This window comes from Myotis yumanensis, unplaced genomic scaffold (assembly GCF_028538775.1).
Source record: "Myotis yumanensis isolate MYYU_CA2020_CCGP unplaced genomic scaffold, mMyoYum1.0.hap1 SCAF_14, whole genome shotgun sequence".
In the NCBI taxonomy this organism is placed as follows: domain Eukaryota; kingdom Metazoa; phylum Chordata; class Mammalia; order Chiroptera; family Vespertilionidae; genus Myotis; species Myotis yumanensis.
The window spans coordinates 12760762-12780811 of NW_027223765.1; the positions used below are offsets into that span (position 1 = coordinate 12760762).

General features: G+C 47.4%; 1 protein-coding gene across 1 annotated transcript in view; it reads right to left on the reverse strand.

Annotated features, from left to right (window-relative positions):
- CMTM8 (CKLF like MARVEL transmembrane domain containing 8) overlaps nucleotides 1-7944 on the reverse strand; it is a 61080-nt gene extending 53136 nt beyond the window's left edge. The window contains exon 1 of the mRNA XM_070391086.1: nucleotides 7085-7944. Within this exon, the coding sequence (XP_070247187.1) occupies nucleotides 7085-7231 (147 nt within the window). The 5' untranslated portion in view covers nucleotides 7232-7944. The remainder of the gene's footprint in view (nucleotides 1-7084) is intronic.
- Nucleotides 7945-20050: the final 12106 nt, after the last annotated feature.

Here is a 20050-nt window from a genome sequence, read left to right on the forward strand (position 1 = left end):
CCCCCCGTTCGCCCCTGCCTTGGCCAGCCTGGCGCCACCCGCTCGCCGGCCCCACTCCCTGCCACTGCCACCAGTCGCCTCCCTCTGTGGGGCAACTGGCGGGGAGATCGGGGGGGGGGTGGGAGCCCCCACTGGCACCCGCCTTGGCCAGCCTGGAGCCTGAGGGCTGGGGGCAGCTCCTGGGTTGAGCATCTGCCCCTGGTGGTCAGTGCGCATCATAGCGAATAATCGTTCAGCCATTTAGTCGATTTACATATTAGGCTTTTATTATATAGGATGTCCAGAATAGACAAATGCATAGAGACAGAAAGTAGATTAGTAGTTACCAAAGGGCTGAGGGTAGGAAGAATGGGGAGGAACTACTAAGAGATATAGTGTTTCTTTCTGAGGCAATAAAAATGTTTTCAACTTAGTGGTGACAGTTGTACAACTCTCTGAATATTCTAAAAAATCCTTGGATTGTATAGACTTTTAAAAAGATCAACTTTATTACATGAATGATATCTCAACAAAGTTGCTTTTTAAAAATGCATATGCCAAAGCTCATAGAACTTTATACTGAAAAGAGTGAATTTTATGAGTACACATATACCTGTTATTCGATTCTAAGTACTCATCTTTAGAAAAAAACATTAAAGAACACCTAGGCCCAGCTAATGTGGTTGAGCGTCAACCAATGAACCAGGAGGTCACAGTTTGATTCCCGTCAGGGCACATGCCTGGGTTGTGGGCTTGATCCCCAGTGTGGGGCATGCAGCAGGGAGCCAATCAATGATTCCCTTTCATCACTGATGTTTCTCTCTCTCCCTCATTCCTCTCTGAAATCAATAAAAAATAAAAGAACACCCAGAAAGATTTTGTTTAAAGGATGTTTATTACAACATTGTTAAAGGAAAGAAAGAAACACAAAGTGAACAGTAGGAGCCTGGCTAGTTATGGAATACTATGTGGCTATCCTAATATAATAAAGAGCTAATATGCTAATTATCCCGTACAGCTGAACAACCTTCCGGACAAAGCAGGGGCTGAGAGGGGCTGCGAGGGCAGAACCTCTTGCACAAATTTCATGCATCAGGCCTCTAGTTAAGTATATTATAAGAAATTAATCATTGATGAGGAAAGGCAATTTATCAGGTCTCAACAGGAAACTGGGCATGTTCAGATTGGGTAAGTTGAGTGGAGTTTAATAAAGGCGTTACTTATAAAGCAGGGTGCTAGCAAACCACAAGTGATAGTGCAGTACCTCAGCACCCGGGAATGTAGTTATCAGAGGGCTGCCAGATAGCCGGCCTTCCACGGAGGGACACAGCCAGCCTGCTGCACCAGCAGCGAGGACTCAGGGAATGAATACTCAGGACCTGCTCTCCCTCACCCTACAGCCTCCTGGGGGGGGGGGGGGGGGGGGGGCGGCGCGGGGGGAGACATCAGAGGGAAGTTCTTGTGACAGCACATTCATGTGTGCCTTTGGGGTGGAGAGCAAGGTGGAGAGCGGACTGAGGGACAAATGGAAGGCATCTATCACAGATGGCCACAGCAGTAAACAAAACGTCGTTTACAGGTGACTGCATTTTAAAAATTATAGATAAATGCCCTGACCAGTTTGGCTCAGTGGATGGAGCGTCGGCCTGCGGACTCAAGGGTCCCGGGTTCGATTCCGGTCAAGGGCATGCACCTTGGTTTCGGGCACATCCCCAGCGGGAGGTGTGCAGGAGGCAGCTGGTCTATGTTTCTCTCCCATTGATGTTTCTGACTCTCTATTCCTCTTCCTTCCTCTGTAAAAAATCAATAAAATATATCAAAAATAAATAAATAATTAATTTTTAAAAATTACAGATAAAGCCTGACTGGCTGGCTCAGTGGTCGGGCGTCCACTTACGAACCAGGAGGTCACGGTTTGATTCCTGGTCAGGGCACATGCCCAGGTTGCAGGCTCAATCCCCACTGTGGGCATGTAGGAGGCAGCTGATCAGTGATTCTCTCTCCTCATTGATGTTTCTATCTCTCTCTCCTTCTCCCTTCTTCTCTGAAATCAAAATATATATATATTTTTAAAATTACAGATAAATAACATATAACCACTTGAGGAATTCTAGAATGGTTTACTCCAAGAGGTAAACAGTGGTTCACTCAAGAGTTCCTTAGCTGCCAAAACCGGTTTGGCTCAGTGGATAGAGCATCAGCCTGCGGACTGAGAGGTCCCAGGTTCGATTCCGGTCAGGGGCATGTGCCTGGGTTGCGGGCACATCCCCAGTGGGAGATGTGCAGGAGGCAGCTGATCGATGTTTCTCTCTCATCGATGTTTCTAGCTCTCTATCTCTCTCCCTTCCTCTCTGTAAAAAATCAATAAAATATATTAAAAAAAAAAAAAAAAAAAAAGAGTTCCTTAGCTATGGTGCTGTCGTCAATGGGTGAAGCAATTCTTCATTGTTGGGGACTGTCCCAGGTACTTCAGGACATTTAGCATACCTGGCCCCCAGGGCACTAAACTCCAGTAAATGGCATTACAATAACCATTAAATAAACAAATAAAAAAACCACCCACTCCCAGACAAAGAGCTGTACCACGCCCATGAGGAACCACTAGGAAGGCTAGAATTACATCTTTTTTTTCTTACCTGCATTTTTCTAATTTTTTCTGCAAAGACTAGGTATTGTTTTCGTGAAATGGAGACTATGGCCCCCCCCTTTTTTTTAAGGAACTCAACAGGATAGAGTACTTTAGGTTCCAGCTGTCAGAAAGCCCTATTCTGTCTTCCCCAACTAAGTTTGCTCATGACAATCATGAAAGGTGACCTTACATTATGACACAGATGCTATAATTCATTTTAAAGTCATCAGTAACAAGAAGGGTGCAACTAACTCAGCTTCTGACAAATCACTTTTAGTCTCAGGTACTGGAGATTGTTATGAGATCACGGCATCCTACAAATCACAGGTCAAGTACTGGATTGCTTTTAGTTTGTTATAAAATCTTGAAAAGGGAACAAGTACAATTTGGTTTCAACACGATGTGATATTGGCACAGCCTAGAGCAGTGATGGTGAACCTTTTGAGCTCGGCGTGTCAGCATTTTGAAACACCCTAACTTAACTCTGGTGCCATGTCACATATAGAAATTTTTTGATCTTTGCAACCATAGTAAAACAAAGACTTATATTTTTGATATTTATTTTATATATTTAAATGCCATTTAACAAAGAAAAATCAACCAAAAAAATGAGTTCACCTGTCACCTCTGACACGCATGTCATAGGTTTGCCATCACTGGCCTAGAGTGTTTTAGTAGGTTAGCTGCTACCATTCACCCCTGTGAGAAAGCCAGGGCAAGCATTTTTACAACAAATTTGGGGAAACATTGTGTTTTGTTCTCTATTATTTCATTTCCCCTGGGATGAGGTGGGGGAAGTTAGGTTCTTAGTAGTTCTTTGTCTCAGTATTTTGTTTTTTTCAAGGCAGAAAAGTTAACATTCTTCTGGGTTTATCTTAATCTCCGGGCTGGGACAGCAATAGTTTGAAACCTGCCCCTCATTGGACAAATGTAAAAAGAGGGACAAACAAGGAAGATTTCTCCAGCACTGGCTATCCTAGTAAAACCTAGAAACAGGCCAGTTTTACAATGGAAAACTGAGGAAATCAAAACAGTACTTCCTATGACAGGAAACTATAATAGTGGGAGAGATCTCAGGCCCTGAAAAATGCTCATGGTATATGGTAAGTGAACACAGCAGGTCTTTAATCCATAAAAAAATATAAAACACACACACATATATAGGAAAAAAGTTTCAGAAAAAACAACAAAACACTGAAAAAATGCAAAGATAAAAATTAAAATTTTAAGGGAAGGCAGGGGAGGATGGGGGCAGACGTTGAGGGCGTAAGAGATCAACCAAAAAACTTGTATGAATATAAGCATAACCAATGGACACAGACAATGGGGGGCGGGGTGGAGGACGGCCTTGGGGGAGGGGGGAACGGGGGCAGGCTAGGTGAAGACAATGAGGGGGAGGGGAAAGGGGACATATGTAATACTTTCAACAATAAAGAATTATAAATAAAATAGAGCTTCCATATAACCCAGACAAAAAGAAAAAAAAATTAAATTTTAAAGTTCTCCTTAAAGATGCGTAAGTTTTCCTGATTGAGAGAACACACCAGCTCCCTAGTATAATGGAAGAAAACAAACTCACATGAAGGCCCATGACTGTGATATTACAGAAGAAAGAAGATTCTACAGGCTTCCAGAAGAAAAAAGGGATCACGAACTGGAATAAACAGGGCATTTGGGATCTTTCCCGGCAACTGTTGTCAGTTTTGGCTCAAACAAAACGCTTATAAAATACATTTTTTAAAGAATTGAAATAGCCCTAACCGGTTTGGCTCAGTGGATAGAGCATCGGCCTATGGACTGAAAGGTCGTAGGTTTGGTTCAAGGGCATGTACCTTGGTTGCGGGCACATCCTCAGTGGGAGATGTGCAGGAGGCAGCTGATCGATGTTTCTCTCTCATTGATGTTTCTGACTCTATCCCTCTCCCTTCCTCTCTGTAAAAAATCAATAAAATATATTTTTTAAAAAAAGAATTGAAATAAATATTTTTTAAAAAAATAAATAGAATAACTAGAAGGCAACAGAGAAATACTTTAAAAATTCTGGAGGAAAAAAAAAGTTTTAATCTAACATTCTTTACCCAAACTATTAATTATGTTACAGTTGGATCAAGCCATTTTGAAAGACGCACATCTCAATTTACAGATGCATCCCTTCTTAGGGAACTACTAGAGGCTGTGTGTCCCCCCAAAAGGAAGGCAAGACAGGGAGGACACTGCTCCTGGGAAGCAGGGGATCCAGCCCAGGGTGGTGCAGGAGACCCCAGCCATCAGCTGTGCCCAGGTGAGCTGGGAGCAGCTCAGAGGCTCCCTCCATTGTGAGGATGACTCTGATAGAACACCTCTCAGCTCTGTCTCAAAACATGTCTCAGTTTTTCTAAGAGGAGATTTAGACAACTAAGGCAAAATTAGGGACTAAATATCCAGAGAACTAAAAAAAAAAATGGGAAGAAAGAATGACTAACTCCAGGGAAAACAAGAAACTGGGCAGGCAAGGAAAAGTGCTCATAGACTACTCAGTGGCTCAGTGTCCTCAGGTCAACACTTGTTATTGATCTAACCCAAAATGCAGGGGGAGAGCAGAGGGTCTATGTATAATGGGGTGGTAAAGAGGTGGCTGTGTAAGGCCAGAGAAATCACTGGGTCTGCCCCTCCCAAGGCATTAGTGGTGAGTTAATGAAATGTCTGACCAAATACAGCAGGCTAATTTTTAAGTTGGTACTTTTGTACGGCCCTCGAATGATGTTATAAATATCCAAATAGCCTTTGGCAGAAAAAAGGTTCCCCACCACTGATTTAGAGCTCTAAGAGATTTGAATGTTCGTACCTCTAGTATGGAGAAGGGTGGGAAAACATGTCTGCCGATAGGACTATCTGGCTCTGTAAACATGTGCATATATAGTTCTGGCCAGAATGAAAACTCAACTGTAGCAGTCATAAGAGTAACTTTTCTTACATGCTTTTTGACTTTTTCAAAAAATGTATTGAAATCTAAAAGGATACACGCCAATATATCAACGGTGGTTACTTGTAGGGATGGGATAGTGGGCCATTTACATGGTTTCCTTCACTTCTCTATTTTCTGAAAAAGTGTGGAACATAGAGCTTATTGATCATTAATCAGAAAACAAGAAGCATTTTACTTTATGCCGGGTCGAAATCCACCCCCACAGTAAAAGCCCCATCTCTATCATTTTAGCTTCTGTTTGCTTTGAAAGAGCAGGGGAGCCTGCCAACACCTTCATTCACACAGCAAATATTTGTTGAATTCCTATAAGCCAGGCCCTCCTACAAGGCGATTCCAATCCCTTAGCTTTTTATTTGGGTCTTCTGAAGTCCTTCCACACCAGCTGGGGGATGGGGGATCCAGTAACCCCGGGAGCGGGGTCTGAGACAATGGAGGAGCAAGTAAGCTATTTGATGTACACAGCTTTTGCTGAAGGTTTCTCAGAGTCGTCAGTCACTTCTGCACCATCCTGACTCCCATTCTCCACTCCCACATAGGCTAGATTTTCATTCCACAAGTGTTCACAGGAAAGGACACCTGGCGGAAGGGGCACTGGTTAGGGCAGCTGGATGGGATGCCCATTACCAGGGATGAGAAGGCCCCTGTCAAGATAGGCCTGGGTTTGAATTCCAGCTCCTCCACCTGGGAGGGGCGGGGGGTGACTTACTTCCCCTCTCTATACCTCAGTTTCTTCACCTGTAAAATGGGATAATAGCTGAAGCCACCGTCGCAGGGTAGGGTTGTTGTGCGGATTACATAAGGGCAGAAGGCACCTAAAGAGCTTGAGGAGACCCTGGCACACGGGGAAGACTCAATAGAATGACAGTGAAGGACTGGCTGGGACTTCGCAGAAAATCACTTACCCTCTCAGCCTCCCTGTCCTCCTAGGAAGGGGGGAATGCACATGCCCGGCCTCCTCCCAAGGAATGTTCTCAGCCCGAACCAAGATTAGCCACCGCACCAAGCGGGAGACCCTTCGGTCCTCAGCGGCTGAGGCCCTCAGCTTGTATTCAGTGAACCTTTCCTGGCTCACCGCAACTTTATTACCAGGGAGATAATTAGGGAGAGGGATGAATCCGCTCCTCTCCCCCCATCTTTGGAAAGCTTTGCTTTAGGAAGGAGGCCACCCACGTGGAGAGCAGGTAAGGGCGGCACCAGGTGTCTGGGACTCTCATTAACATAAACTCCTGGCTCACCAACCATCCAGCTCCCAGGGCGAGCCTCCATCACCCACAGGGCCCCCCGCAAGTTGGGTTTCTACCCCGACTGACAACCTGAGGGTCACGAGCCTCTTCCCCAAGATGACGGGACCTCGCTCAGAGAGGTGGTCTCTGAGTTTTACACTTTGGGAAGAAGGCGAGACGGAGCGAAAAGGCCCGTCCGCGGACCTGCGCTGGCTCCCGGCCGAGGCGCGCGCGCCAGTCCCTCTGCGGCGCCCCCCACCCCCGGTCCCCCTCGGGCCCCGCACTCACGATCTCCGCTACGATGAGCAGCCCGGGCGCGGTGCGGAGGAATTCCCGGTCGTAAGCGAAGCTGCTGCTGCTGGTGGAGAAGTTCTCGGCGAAGGAGCTGGCGGTGGTGGTGACGGTGTGCGGGCGGGTGCGCGGCGGCTCCTCCATCGTCGCGCCTCGGCCGGGCTGGCCCCTCCGCGGGGACCCCCAGCGCGTCGGGGGCTGGACGCGCGGCCCGGAGCCCAGGGGACGCGGGCGAGGGGGAGGGGCGCGCGGCGGGCGCGGGGAAGGGGGCGCGCGGGGCGCCAACCGGGGCGGGTCCCGCGGCTGCGCGTGTCCAGCGAGTGCGCGGCGCCCCCCGCTCCTCGGCGTGCGGGCTCTCGGGCGGCGAGGGGGCGCGAGCGGAGAAGGACGGGACGGAGCTGGGGGAGGCCGCCGGGCGGCCCAGGCTGGCGGCGGAGGCCGGGAGGAGGGGAGGGGGCGTGGAGAGGGGCGGGCGCCGGGCGCGCGGGGAGGGACCGCCCCGCCGGGGCGCCGCGGGCCGGGGCCTCTTCACCTGTTGCCCGGGACGGTGCGGCTCCGAGGGCGCGGAGTCGTGCCCAGGGTCGCGGGGCGGGCCGTGCGCAGGACGGGGTGCGGGGTCCCGGCCCCCGGCTGCCCCCCGGCCCGGCGCTGGCCTCCGACAGGCTCCGCCCCCCTCGGGCGGGCGGCCACGGCTGACCTGTCTCCTTCCACCTGACGGCGGCCTGGGCTGCAGGAGCCCCGCGGGGCCACCGAGGCCTCCAGACGGAGCCCGCGGAGCAGGGGGTGGGGTGTGGCCCGCTCGCCGACCGAGCGGCGGGAACTCTGACCCGGCCGGACCTTAGACCCGGGATCGATGCGAGGCCACCAGGACGGCCCAGGCGACGGCGGGGGTTCTCCCCCGCCCGCCGCGGTCGCCGCCGCCACCACCGGCGGTATTTCCTGCCCCTCCTGCCGGGAACAATGTGAGGAACCGGCCTAATCGCCGGGCTTGGAGGGCGAGACACCTCCGGGCGCACGCAGTGGCCCCGTCGCGGGGATCCGTGGAGCCGAGGGGACGGCTCCTGGCGCGGTGATGGGGGACGAGGGGTACTTGGGTCTCCCGTCACTCTCGGAAGGAAATGTTTGGGGGGAAAAAAAGCTCAAACAGTGTGGGTGTGCAAAGGGAATGTTATGACACACCGACTGTGCTTTTCGTACTCAGTATTAGAATATGCGCCTCTGCACGCCAAGGTGCAAAGGGCCGCCAAGCCATTTCTTTATATATATTTATTTTTTATTGACTTAAGAGAGGAAGGAAGAGAGAAACATCAATGATGAGAGAGAATCATTGCATGCTCACATGGGCATTGAGTCCGAAACCAGGGTATGTGCCCTGACCAGGAATCCAACAGTGACCTCTTGGTTCAAAGGTCGATGTTCAACCACTGAGCCATGCGGGCTGGGCTGCCAAACCATTTCATTCAACGAATCAGTTTCCTCCTCAAGAAGCTGCTGTGGGTAGATGCATTAGGGAGTCAGGGTTTCAGAAAGCACTTAGTGGTGGTGTCGGGGACCTTGGAGCTGAGGTAGGGAGATACCAGAGTCCTGTTTAGTGAGCACCTGGTTATAGGGTCAATTCGACCTGAGCTCCAGCGCTGAGGCACTGGCCTTCCTCAGCTGTGCGACCATGAGCAAGTGGCTGCACCTCCCTGGACCTCAATGGTACCATCTGTAAAATGCGGCTTTGACAGATGGACTTCTCATCAAGAAGAGCGTGTTCTGGGCGGCCCCTCCTGTTTCGTGAAAGGATGACAAGAAACAAATGTTATTTGGAAACCACCGAAAGGAAAGGACATAATCCTTGGTCACTAATAGAGAATAGCTTTGGGTTCACAGGAAGGCGTTCCCTCTGATCTGTTCCAACACAGGCTAAAAAAAAGAGGTCAGAAGTAACATTTTATCCACAATGTCCTAGCAGCTGAACTAAGAAGAGCAAAAACTACCATCTGAGAAAACAAGGAATTCGTTTCTTTTCAGTCTAGGGCCAACCTGAAGGACCTCAGGAATAAAAGTTAAGGCTTCAAACACAGTGCAAAGATAAAGGTTTGGGGAAATTCTATCCATGAGCATTTATTAAGCACCTTGCACTGGTGGGCAAATGCAACAAAAATTAAAACATGGCACTCTCCCCAGGAGGAGTGGTTCTCCAAGTCTGGTCCCTGGACCAGGGGCAGCAGCATCGCCTAGGAAACTGTCAGAAATGCAAGTTCTCAAGCCCCACTTCAGACCCATTGAGTCAGAAACTAGGTGTGTGTGGTGGGGGAGAGAGGGGGGAGCAGAGCCCAGGAAGCTGTGCTTGAACCAGTCCTCCCAAGTGACTGTGATACACGCTGAAGTGTGAGAGTTATTGATTTCGAGAAAGCGATAATGTCACTGGGGAAATATGAGATACACATGTGAAATGCCTGGAGGAGTCTATGGCATCACTCATGACATTTTGGGAATGCAGGAAGACAGGAAGGAACTCTAGACAACTCTATTTCTGTAATACAAAGGACAATTCCTTCTCAAAAAACCCTTGCAGCCAGATGGATTTCAAAATTCAGATATTTATTTTAAGAAAGGTAACCTGTACATACACCATATGCTCCACAACACCCTCGGTAAGGGCTCGAGTGGCCTTTTCATCAAATACACTGATTTTGTGCAATGAAAATATATGAATGACGTTAAGTGTGTGTTTATCTGTTGCAATTTCATAAATACTCCTCAAGCATTAGTGGTGTAAAATGACAGTGGTGTTTATCTGTTCATGAGTCTGTGGCTTAGGAATTTGGGCAGAGTTTGGCTGGCGGCTCTTCTGCTCCATGTGGTGTTGGATGGAGTCATTCACGCAGCTGCTTCCCAGTGGGCGGGCCTAGGAAACTCCAAAAGGCTTCACTCATTCTGTTCACTCGCATGCTGGCACCTCAGCACCCCTCCACCTGGCCTCTCTCCACGAAGTGTAGGCTTCCTCCCAGCATGGTGGGCTCAGGGTTTCCTACTGAATAAATTGTCTGCAAACTTAAGAGGAAATTCTTGGTTTTCAACTTTTTATTTTTTTAAATACATTTTTATTGATTTCAGAGAGGAAGGGAGAGGGAGAGATAGAAACATCAGTGATGAGAGAGAATCATTGATCGGTTGTCTCCTGTAGGCCCCCTACTGAGGATGGAGCCTGCAACCCAGGCATGTGCCCTGACTGGGAATTGAACGTGACCTCCTGGTTCATAGGTAGATGTTCAACCACTGAGCTACACCAGCCGGGTGGTTTTCAACTTTTTAGATTTCAGAATTACAAAGAAGCAGTGGAACACTGGTTGTTGACCAGCTGGCTGCCCCTTTCTAACAGCTACCTAAATTCAGGTGCTCATATTCTGTCCAGAACACTCCTGATTGGCATCCGTTCCTCCAACGACATATTCATCCAATCCACCTCCCTCCCCCCCTCCCCCCCATCTTCCTGCAAGAATTATTGTCCTGAAACCCCAGGCTCAAATCTGGGCTAACATCCCACACTAGCAGTGTGAAAGCCTCTATAAAGTGGTTGAATCTCTTCCCAGCCCTTTACCCAACCAGCCTAGAATGCTTGCCAAGGCCTGCCCAGCCCCCAGTACATAGTCACATGTTTGTGCAGGTATGACCATTTTATGCCCACAATCACCTCTTCTCAATCTAGAACGCCTCCTACCTTCAGCCACAGCTCAAATTCTGCGTCCTTCAAGTCCCATTTCAAAAGCCGCTTTCTCTATGATTTCCTCTGGATTTCCACAATGCTTGTTCTTTTCTTTAGAATTCATTAATTTTTATGCACTTCTCTTTACTATTTCTTGGGGAACTATGAATCACCTTTCTTTGTTTCCTACCACCGCCACTCGGGAGTGCTGAGACCAGAACGTTATTGTTAAATGCAGAAAAATATCAAAGGAAATAAGGGTAGACCCTGCCGTCCCATAAAAGACTTTATGCAGAACAGAGCTTTGAGCTGAGACTTGTGGGAAGTATATGACTTGTAAAAATGGATGAGAAGGTGGGCAGGTGGGGACATCACCACCTGGAACCCAGGCCATTCAGTGGGGACCCGGGCTCATAAATAATTCACTAAAAAAAGTGGACACCCTGTGACTTCCACCTGCTATCTGAGAAAGAGAAGATTAAGGGGCATTCTCATTTATGAAGTACTTTTCATAGACTAGCCGATCATGTTTCTCTTCATTATTATTCTAGTTTAAAATTATCTGTGGTTGTTTCAGGCAAGAATCATCAATGGATATTAGAATTAGTGGGTGACAGTATAATGGGCGGGGGGTTGGGGGAGGGATCTTTATCTCATCTCGAAGTATTTCCCTAGAAGATACTATTCTCCCTTCCTAATTCATAAGTAATTTTGCAATGGAGAAACTTGATTAATATCACCAGACAGCATGTACCTCCTGCTATGATGCACTGAGTAAGATACAACATCACTTCTGTGGTATTCTTACCAAAATAAATATCCTGAATTTAATCATGATGAGAGAACAGATAAGCTAAAATGAAGGGGCATTTTATTAAGAGCTGTTAAAAATAAACAACAGACCCAAAATAGAATCACTCTTGCTAAGCCCCATCAAGACTTAATTCCTAACTTAATTGCAGTTAGAGCCTCTCCCAGGAGTGGAATTTTAAACCAATTAGTCTGGAATTTCCTGGTCAGTCCTAGTGAGATAATTTGCCTGATAACTCCCCCCCACACCACCCCCATTCTTCTCCTAAGGGAGGGTGGCTTTGCCTGAAATAATCCACTCTTTTAACTTGCTTATCCCATTCTTTCTGCCTATAAGACCCTTCCATTTTGTACAACTCCTCCAAGCACCCTTCTAATTGCTAGATGAGACACTGCCCAATTCATTAATCACTTAAAAAGGCCAACTAGAACTTTACGTGTACTCAGTTGAATTTTTATTTTTCAATATTATTTTGGCCCAGCAGGTGTGGCTCAGTGGTTGAGTGAACCAGGAGGTCACGGTTCGATTCCCCGTCAGGGCACATGCCCAGGGTTGTGGGCTCTATCCCCAGTAGGGGTCATGCAGGAGACAGCCGATCAATGATTCTCTCTTATCACTGATGTTTCTATCTCTCCCTTCTATTCTTCTTTGAGGTTAATAAAAATATATTTTAAAATATTATTGTGTTTTAGTTTCAGGTGTACAGCATAGTGGTTAGACTATCACATACTTTATAAAGTGTGTCCCCCGATATTTCCAGTACCCACCTGGCACCAGGCATAGTTGTTACAATATTATTGACTATATTCCCTATGCTATACATCCTCATGACTGTTTCGTAACTACCAATTTGTATTTCTGATTTTTTACAGAGAGGAAGGGAGAGGGATAGAGAGTTAGAAACATCGATGAGAGAGAAACATCAGCTGCCTCCCGCACACCCCCCAATGGGGATGTGCCTGCAAACAAGGCACACGCCCCTGACCGGAATAGAACCTGGGACCCTTCAGTCCGCAGGCTGACTCTCTATCCACTGAGCCAAACCAGTCAGGGCCCAATTTGTATTTCTGAATGCCTTCACCTTTTTCACCCAGTCCCCTAAACCCCCTACCCTCTGGCAACCATCAGTCCACTCTGTGTGTCTATGAGTCTGTTTCAATTTTGTTTGCTTATTTTGTTCTTCACATTCCACATATAAGTGAAATCATATGGTATTTGTCTTCCTCGAGTTGACTTATTTCACTTAGCATAATACCTTCTAGGTCCATCCATACTGTCACAGATGGTAAGATTTCATTCTTTTTTATGGCCAAGTAATATTCCATTGTGTATATCACCACAACTTTTTTATCCACTCATCTAGTAATGGGCACTTGGATTGCTTCCATATCTTGGCTATTGTAAATAATATTTCAATGAACATAGGGGTGCATATATTCTTTTGAATTAGTGTTTTGGGTCTCTTCAGATATATACCCTGAAGTGGAATCAATGAATCATGTCATTGTTACAATGTGAGAATTCGGGCCTAGCATTGCCAGGGATACAGATTTTTAAATATTGGTAACTAATGTCCATTCTTTTAAAACACTGAATGTGCCACCTTTGTGGGCTGAACAAAATGTATCTGAGAACTGTCAATTGGCACCGTTAGATTCAAGCAAAGGGATAGGCCCTTTTCTCCCTCCCAGCCCCCTCAGACCCTGACTTCCCCTTGGAGGCCCTCTAGCTGCCTGGGAGGACAGAGTTTAGGTAGAGAGGATGACTCCAAGAGCAGAGTAGCTGGAGGAAATACTGAGGAGGGGGTGAGTAAAATGTGAAATAAATGAAATGGTACTGAGGGCAGAAGAGGATTTTCTGAAGCCAAGGAAGGGTAAGGCTGGGAAAATATAGAATCAGCTTATTTAGAAACTAGAGGCCCAGTGCACGAAATTTGTGCACCAGTAGGGTCCCTAGAGGCTGCCAGATGCCAACTGCTGGCTGGGGCCTTCCTTCATTCCATGCTGCTCCCTGGTGGTCAGTGCACATCATAGCGAGCTATCAAACTCCGGGTCGGTCGAACTCCCAAGGGGACACTTTGCATATTAGGCTTTTATATGTATAGATAGGGGTTCTTGGAAGATGTAATAATAATCACAATTAAATAGTAATGTATTTATTATCAGCCTATTTTGTGTGAAGCACTGCCTTAACTCTAAATAGTTCCATTAAGTAGCTGATTCTTTTTAAAAACCTTAGGGATCTCAAAGATGGACTCCCCAATGTCTTCATTGGCTCAAAAAACATTTGATACCTACAATGTACCATGCACTACTGCAGCCCACAGATCAGTAAGATACTGTCCCTTCCCTTAATGAATATGTCATTAAGAGGGTGGGAGAGTGACCAGTAAATTACTGATGGGTGGGCTCCCTGCCAGGCCAGCCCACACAGCGGGAGGGTGGCAAGGAGGCCCAGGGCCAGTTTCCTCTAAGAGAAGACATTTAAACTGATTTCAAGGGCCATTCAAAGTTAACAAAGCAAAGAATACGGGGATAGAGGATAAAATTCCAGGAGGAAGGACACCACCCCTCTGATCAGGAACCACCGGCCCAGTGTGTTTGCTGAGAGATGTGGCTAGAGGGAGTTTCAGCCTTCCTTGCCATCTTGCATAGAAAGCAGTGGGCCCTCGCTGCTCCTTCTCCATGTGGTTATTAAACTGTGCTTGGCAAAGGGGAAGATGTGGAGAAATTCCATCAGTGAGCATTTATGAAGGTTGAGGTTATACCATACCTTCCCCTGTTTGAGACATGGGAGGGGTGCGGGAATGTGTGTGTGTGTGTGTGTGTGTGTGTGTGTGTGTGTCTTTTACGTATATGTAATTTTTGTTAAAGGGATGAGTAAAGTAGGGTCATATACTTGAGACTCTGGGTCTGCATACATTTTTTTCCCCCTAGCAATTACTTTTTTTAAAAGCCTGTAGAAAATTAAATTAATAATATATATGATAGTCTACAAAACCAAAGGTCAATAAGAGGACTGGGAGGTGGGGAAGGTAGCCATGAACTTTCTCCTGCAGGGTGGCTTAGTGGACCCCCCCACGCAGGTTGCAGAGTGGAAAATCACTGAGGTTTGTTGAAGGATGGGCAGCTTTTCCGGCAACACATCTTGCAGGGACCCATGTATCACATTCAAACCAGGAAGCAGATGACAGAAATCACAAGCAGATGGAAACCCATGAATGGACTGTATCTGAGGGTGAGGCCCAAGTGACATGGACACTGGTTTCAGGGAGGATATCCGCTGAGTTTGGAGGAGACCCCCCCCGCACCCAACGCCGCTCCGGGGCAGAGTGATGGGAAATGGGAAGGCAGTGCTGCCAAAAATACCTTGTGCTTATTATTGGTTCCTTGCCGGAGTTCCATGGGCCAAAACCTACAGGCTTTATTTGTAGGACAGAAAATTCCAGGCTCTCGTAACAATTTGAAACAGAGGTGATGTTGAAGACCCTAATGCCAACACCTTTTATTTATTAGTGTTAATTACGCACCCACTCGTGAATTCCTCTGCCCCAGGTACTGGATGAGCAAAGACCTGTCCTTCCGAGGAAGTGCCAAGAATTTTCTGAAATGAAATCAGAAGCGCACAAGAAAAAATGGGCAGCAGAGATGAAACACAGAGTAATTATATTCATCATGTGCCTCCCCAGAAGATTCTCAGAGAGGGACATGTTAGGCCAGCAATTTAAGGAGTGGATATTTGCTTACCAAGTACTTTGGCCTTAGAAAGGATTAATTGGAGAGTTTTGTTTATAGATGAGTTTGATTGAGGAGAGATGATGGAGCTGAGAAATTTAAAGGTGACAGGGATCTTTATCTAAAAAGTCATCACCAAGAAGCACCAATAAAACACCAAATGTGTACAAAAGGATAACATTTAAGTATGCATTCTTGAAGAGTTGCTGGCAAAAAGTCCAAAGGTAAAACTCAGTGTAGGGTTGCTTGAGAAATTCTATTGCCTATTTATAATGCCCCAGGTCACCCCCTCATTTATTAGTTTTTTAATTTCCGTGGTCAGCTCCAATTTGCTCAAAGGTAAGTACCTGTTCCTTTGGTCACAGCATGTACTTGTTTTGGGTGTTGGGAGACAGGCTTTGAGCTTGGGTAGCACAGCCTCCTTTGCATAAGCTGCAGTCATATGAGCATCAAGTTTATGACTGGATGACAGATTGCACTCCAGTTCCTTCCCTTCCTTGCGGTGGCGAATCTGTAACCAGAAAAGCCAGTTGGATCTCCTGGCTCACTCATCGGTGGGGGCTGATGGAGAAGGAGCAGGTGGACTGTCTTCATGGGATCTACACCTTTCAGAGTCAGGAATCCTGGAGGCTTGCCTGGGGGAGCCTCATAGGTATCATAAACTTGAGAGAATTGTGACACTGCCAGCAACGATGGCATTCACCATGGACACCTCGCCTGGCAGATAAGCCCTCAGTAAGATCTGGGGAGAGAATGGGGTAAAAAAAAAAAAAGTGGTACTTTTCATAAAACTAGAGTTTTGTGGGACCTTGAAACAGGTCGTATGGACAATTGAGACAGAGCCTCCCACATTTTCATTATTTTTATGACTGTCTCCATCTCTAGGGATGGACCACACCCACCCTGTCACACAAGGAGGACTTTCCATAGGTTTTTTTTTTAGACCCAAATTAGAGATCAAAATCCTCTCCAGCAGTCTTTTTAGTTATTTTAGCAAGTCTTACATGACAGAGACATGTCTTTGAAGGTCCCCTGTCCCCTCCTTCCTTGAACAGTGGAACTCTAAGCTTTTAGGTGGACACACAGCCAGCTGGTTAAGGACCTTTCCCAGCCTCCCTCACAGTTAAGTGTGGCCATGTGGCTAAACAAATGAAAATAATAATAATAGCTTTCACTCCTATGTGCCAGGCAACTATCCTGAGTGCTTTGGGTATATTAACCCATTTAATCTTCACATTCACTTCAGGAAATATTAAGAAACAGAGGCACAAAGACATTGAGTGACTTGGCCAAGACCACACAGAAAGTCAATGGTGGAGCTGGGCTTTCAACCCCAAACGCAGGCCCCGGCGTTGCATTCCAGCTCACATTCAGCCGCACAGGATGTGAGTAGAACTTCCAGATCATGCCCTCGAAGGGGAGAGGCTTGCTCTCCGTCGCCCCACTCTCCTTCCTAGAAATCACCATCTTCAACTACAGGATGGAAGGCACATGTGGAAGAGCCTGGGTGCCCAACACCATAGGACTAGCCTTTCAGTCTGGACTCCTGATGCTCAGCTTGTCACACACGAGAGAAGGAAACCTTCATCTGACTTTCATCTCTGGTATTTGGGGAAGGAAGGGAAGTTACATCCTAACTAACTTACCTTAGGTAAAGAGAGAGGTCGTGGAGGAAGAGACACGATGTCTTTGAGCACCTACTGTCTACAGGCATACCTGAGATATGGCGGGCTCGGTCCCAGGCCACTGCAATAAAGTGAGTATCGCAGTGAAGTGAGTTAAGATCTTTTTTTTGCTGGTGGAGGGTCTTGCCTTCAATTTTTTTGCAAAAAAATCAACAACATCTGTGAAAGTGAAATGTAATAAAGCCAGGTGTGCCTGTATCCAGTGTCTTCAGGCATTATCTCCTTGGCCCCACACAGAAGTTCTGCAAATGGGCAGCCTTAGCTGGGATCTGCAATGAGGAATCTGAGGGTCAGGGGGGTTCAGTCACTTGCCTGAGATCACATAGTTTGGTTGAGAGTTTGGCTAAAATTTCAACAAACCTTTCCCAAAGGCCTCTTTCTCACCATTCTACAGTGACTCATTCATAAGAGGCATGTCTCTGTCTCTGTCATGGTTCACAGCCCTTTCATTAGTTACTCCTCAAAGCAATCTGATCACATTGGTACTCTGAGTTCCATTTTGTGGATAAGAAAACAAGACAAACAATTATATCCCCAAAGTCAACAGAAGGCCAAGGTTTTAAAAGCCACAGCTGCAGAAATTCAAGGCTGTTGACTGTTCTACACATAGAACCAATCTGGGAACCCAGAAGTCCTCATCCTTGAAATCTGTGAAGTGTCTTCTCGTTTGTATGAATTCGACGGTGGAGGATGGGAGTGGAGGCAGGTCAGTTGCTGGTGACACAGAAGTGCTGTGTTTAACCTGAGTTTTAGAGGTTTTTCCTAAAAGGTTTAACTATAGTCAAGGGTTGTTGGTCACATCAGACCTTCCAGGCTGCAGGGGACAGTCGCATAAAACTCCAACCTGGAAGCTGACCCTCTTCTGGAGACAAAGGCGATGGTTCCCGAGGCTCTCCCTCACTCTGCCCATGGATGGCCTCAAGATGGGAGACCTGAGACCCCCAAGTCCCAAGTCCGGTGGCGCCCCCTCTCTTCCTTCCTGCAGGAGACCAGCTGTCTCTGTTCCTGGTCTACTGGGGGGAAATGTTGGCCAAAAGTTCCCCACTACATAACCTCCTGGGATAACAAGGGCAGCCAGACTGAGGTGGCATTTGCATCTATCACCCAAATTCCCAGGCAGGGGGCCCAATAGTGTAGCTTAAATTTACTGACTGCCTCCACGCCCCATTGACAATGGCAGGTGCACTTGCATCCTTGTGGGATTGGGGTAGGGTCACTCCCCTAGAATCAGTAAGGACCAGATGACAGTTCAGGGGTCCTCACTCCACTTTAGCTGCACGTTAAGATCACCCAGGGAACGTAAAAAACGATCAAAGTCCAAGCTCCACCCCCCAGAGACTATGATTTAGTTGGTCTGGAGCGGGTAGAGTCCTGCCATTGGTTGTTTTGGGGAAAGTTCCCCAGGTGATTCTTTGTAGGCCACAGTAGGTTTTCTGCAATGTATCTTAGCAAAGAACTCTTTCAAAATGAAGGAATCAGTGCTGAACATTCTATCTCTATTAGGATGGCAAGTTCCAAGAAAGTTGTTACTCTATTTGTGCTATTGGACTTAGGCTTACGGATGGTAAATAGCTCCAGGCAAGAATGCAGCCCTAAATGTTCCTCTTGTATCTTTACAAGAATCGATTCTGGGACTGCCTGCCTGCCTAATTCTCTACCCCTGCCCTGTCCAGGGGTCAGCCTGGAGCTCGCTCTCTCCAAGGCTGCTTTCTGAAGGCAGGGGAAGGTGGAATAAAGATGAGGCCTCCTGGTGCTCCCCTCCGTGTCCACAGTACAGAACGCCATGTTTTCTTCATCCGATGTCTGAACCCAGGGCAAGTTTCCACTTCACTTACGATCTCCGCCCCTGGACTGCGCCCATCAAGCAGGCTCCTGTTTTCTCTCGGCCAGATAGCATCAGAGGGCAACAACTGAAAGCGACTGCGGAACAATTGTCCTTTTATATAAGGTGACCCTCACGGGGGGGAGGGGCTTTGCTTTATTATCCTCCAAATTAGCTTCACGGGAAAGGATCTGGGCCCCTCCCTCCCCCAATGCCCATCATCACCCCGATCCTGAGCTTTTCCTGGTCACCTTTCAATCTCCCCAACTCCCTCCTTGTTCTTTTCTTGGGAAAGAGTCAGGTTACCTAAGATGGGTTGAGGCAGATGTTGAAACTCAAAACCAGAGAACTTAAATCTGTGGGAGGTAGGCGGCCTGCAGCAATCAGTGACGGGTGGAATATGGCAGAGATGACATAGAAAGACTGAATGAACCAGGAACCTCGTCATCTCCCCAAGTCTGGCTTAGATGAGCGGCCAACGGAAACTATGAAAATAGGCCACAGTTCCTTAGGTCTTCCTTTAGCAGGGCTTAAAGTTGAAGGGTGAGTTTCTGTGTGACAGGTTGGGTATGGTGGGCAGTGAGGTTGCCTCCCCCACATCTATCATACCCTCCATCATTGTGGGTGTCTGCAAAACTGTTCATGTCTGGGCATTTACCTGAAGAGAAGATCTTTGCTGTCATCAGAGCTTCAAGAATTGTGACTCAGTTCATTCAACAATGTTGGATAACTATTGGGTGCTGATGACACAGACACTGAGCTAGGCACTGAGAATAAAGCCGTGAACAAAAACAGGCAAAATCTCTGTCCTCATAGAACGTTCATTCCAGACGGGGAGACAGAAAATGGATTGTAAATGGGGGGAAGAGCCACGGGGAAAGATAAAGGAGGAAAGAGGGAAGTGCTGCTTATCTAGCTGGGAAGACCTCTCAGGAATGATGGCATCTTCCTAAAGACCCGAGAGGAACAATGGAGCGCGTTCTCCTGGGAAGGTCTGGGAGAGAACCTTCTGGGCAGAGGGAACAGCGAGAGCAAGGACCTCAAGGAGAGGCACCGTGGGCCAAAAAGGTACCTTGTGGCTGAAGGGGAAGGAACAGGAGGGAGGCAGTGCAGGTGGAGGTCAGAGAGGCGTTGGGGACAGATGCTGCGGGGTCTTCTAGATGGTGGCAAGGACCTTGGAATTTTTTCTGAGTGAGGGAAGGAAGCCGTTGGAGGGC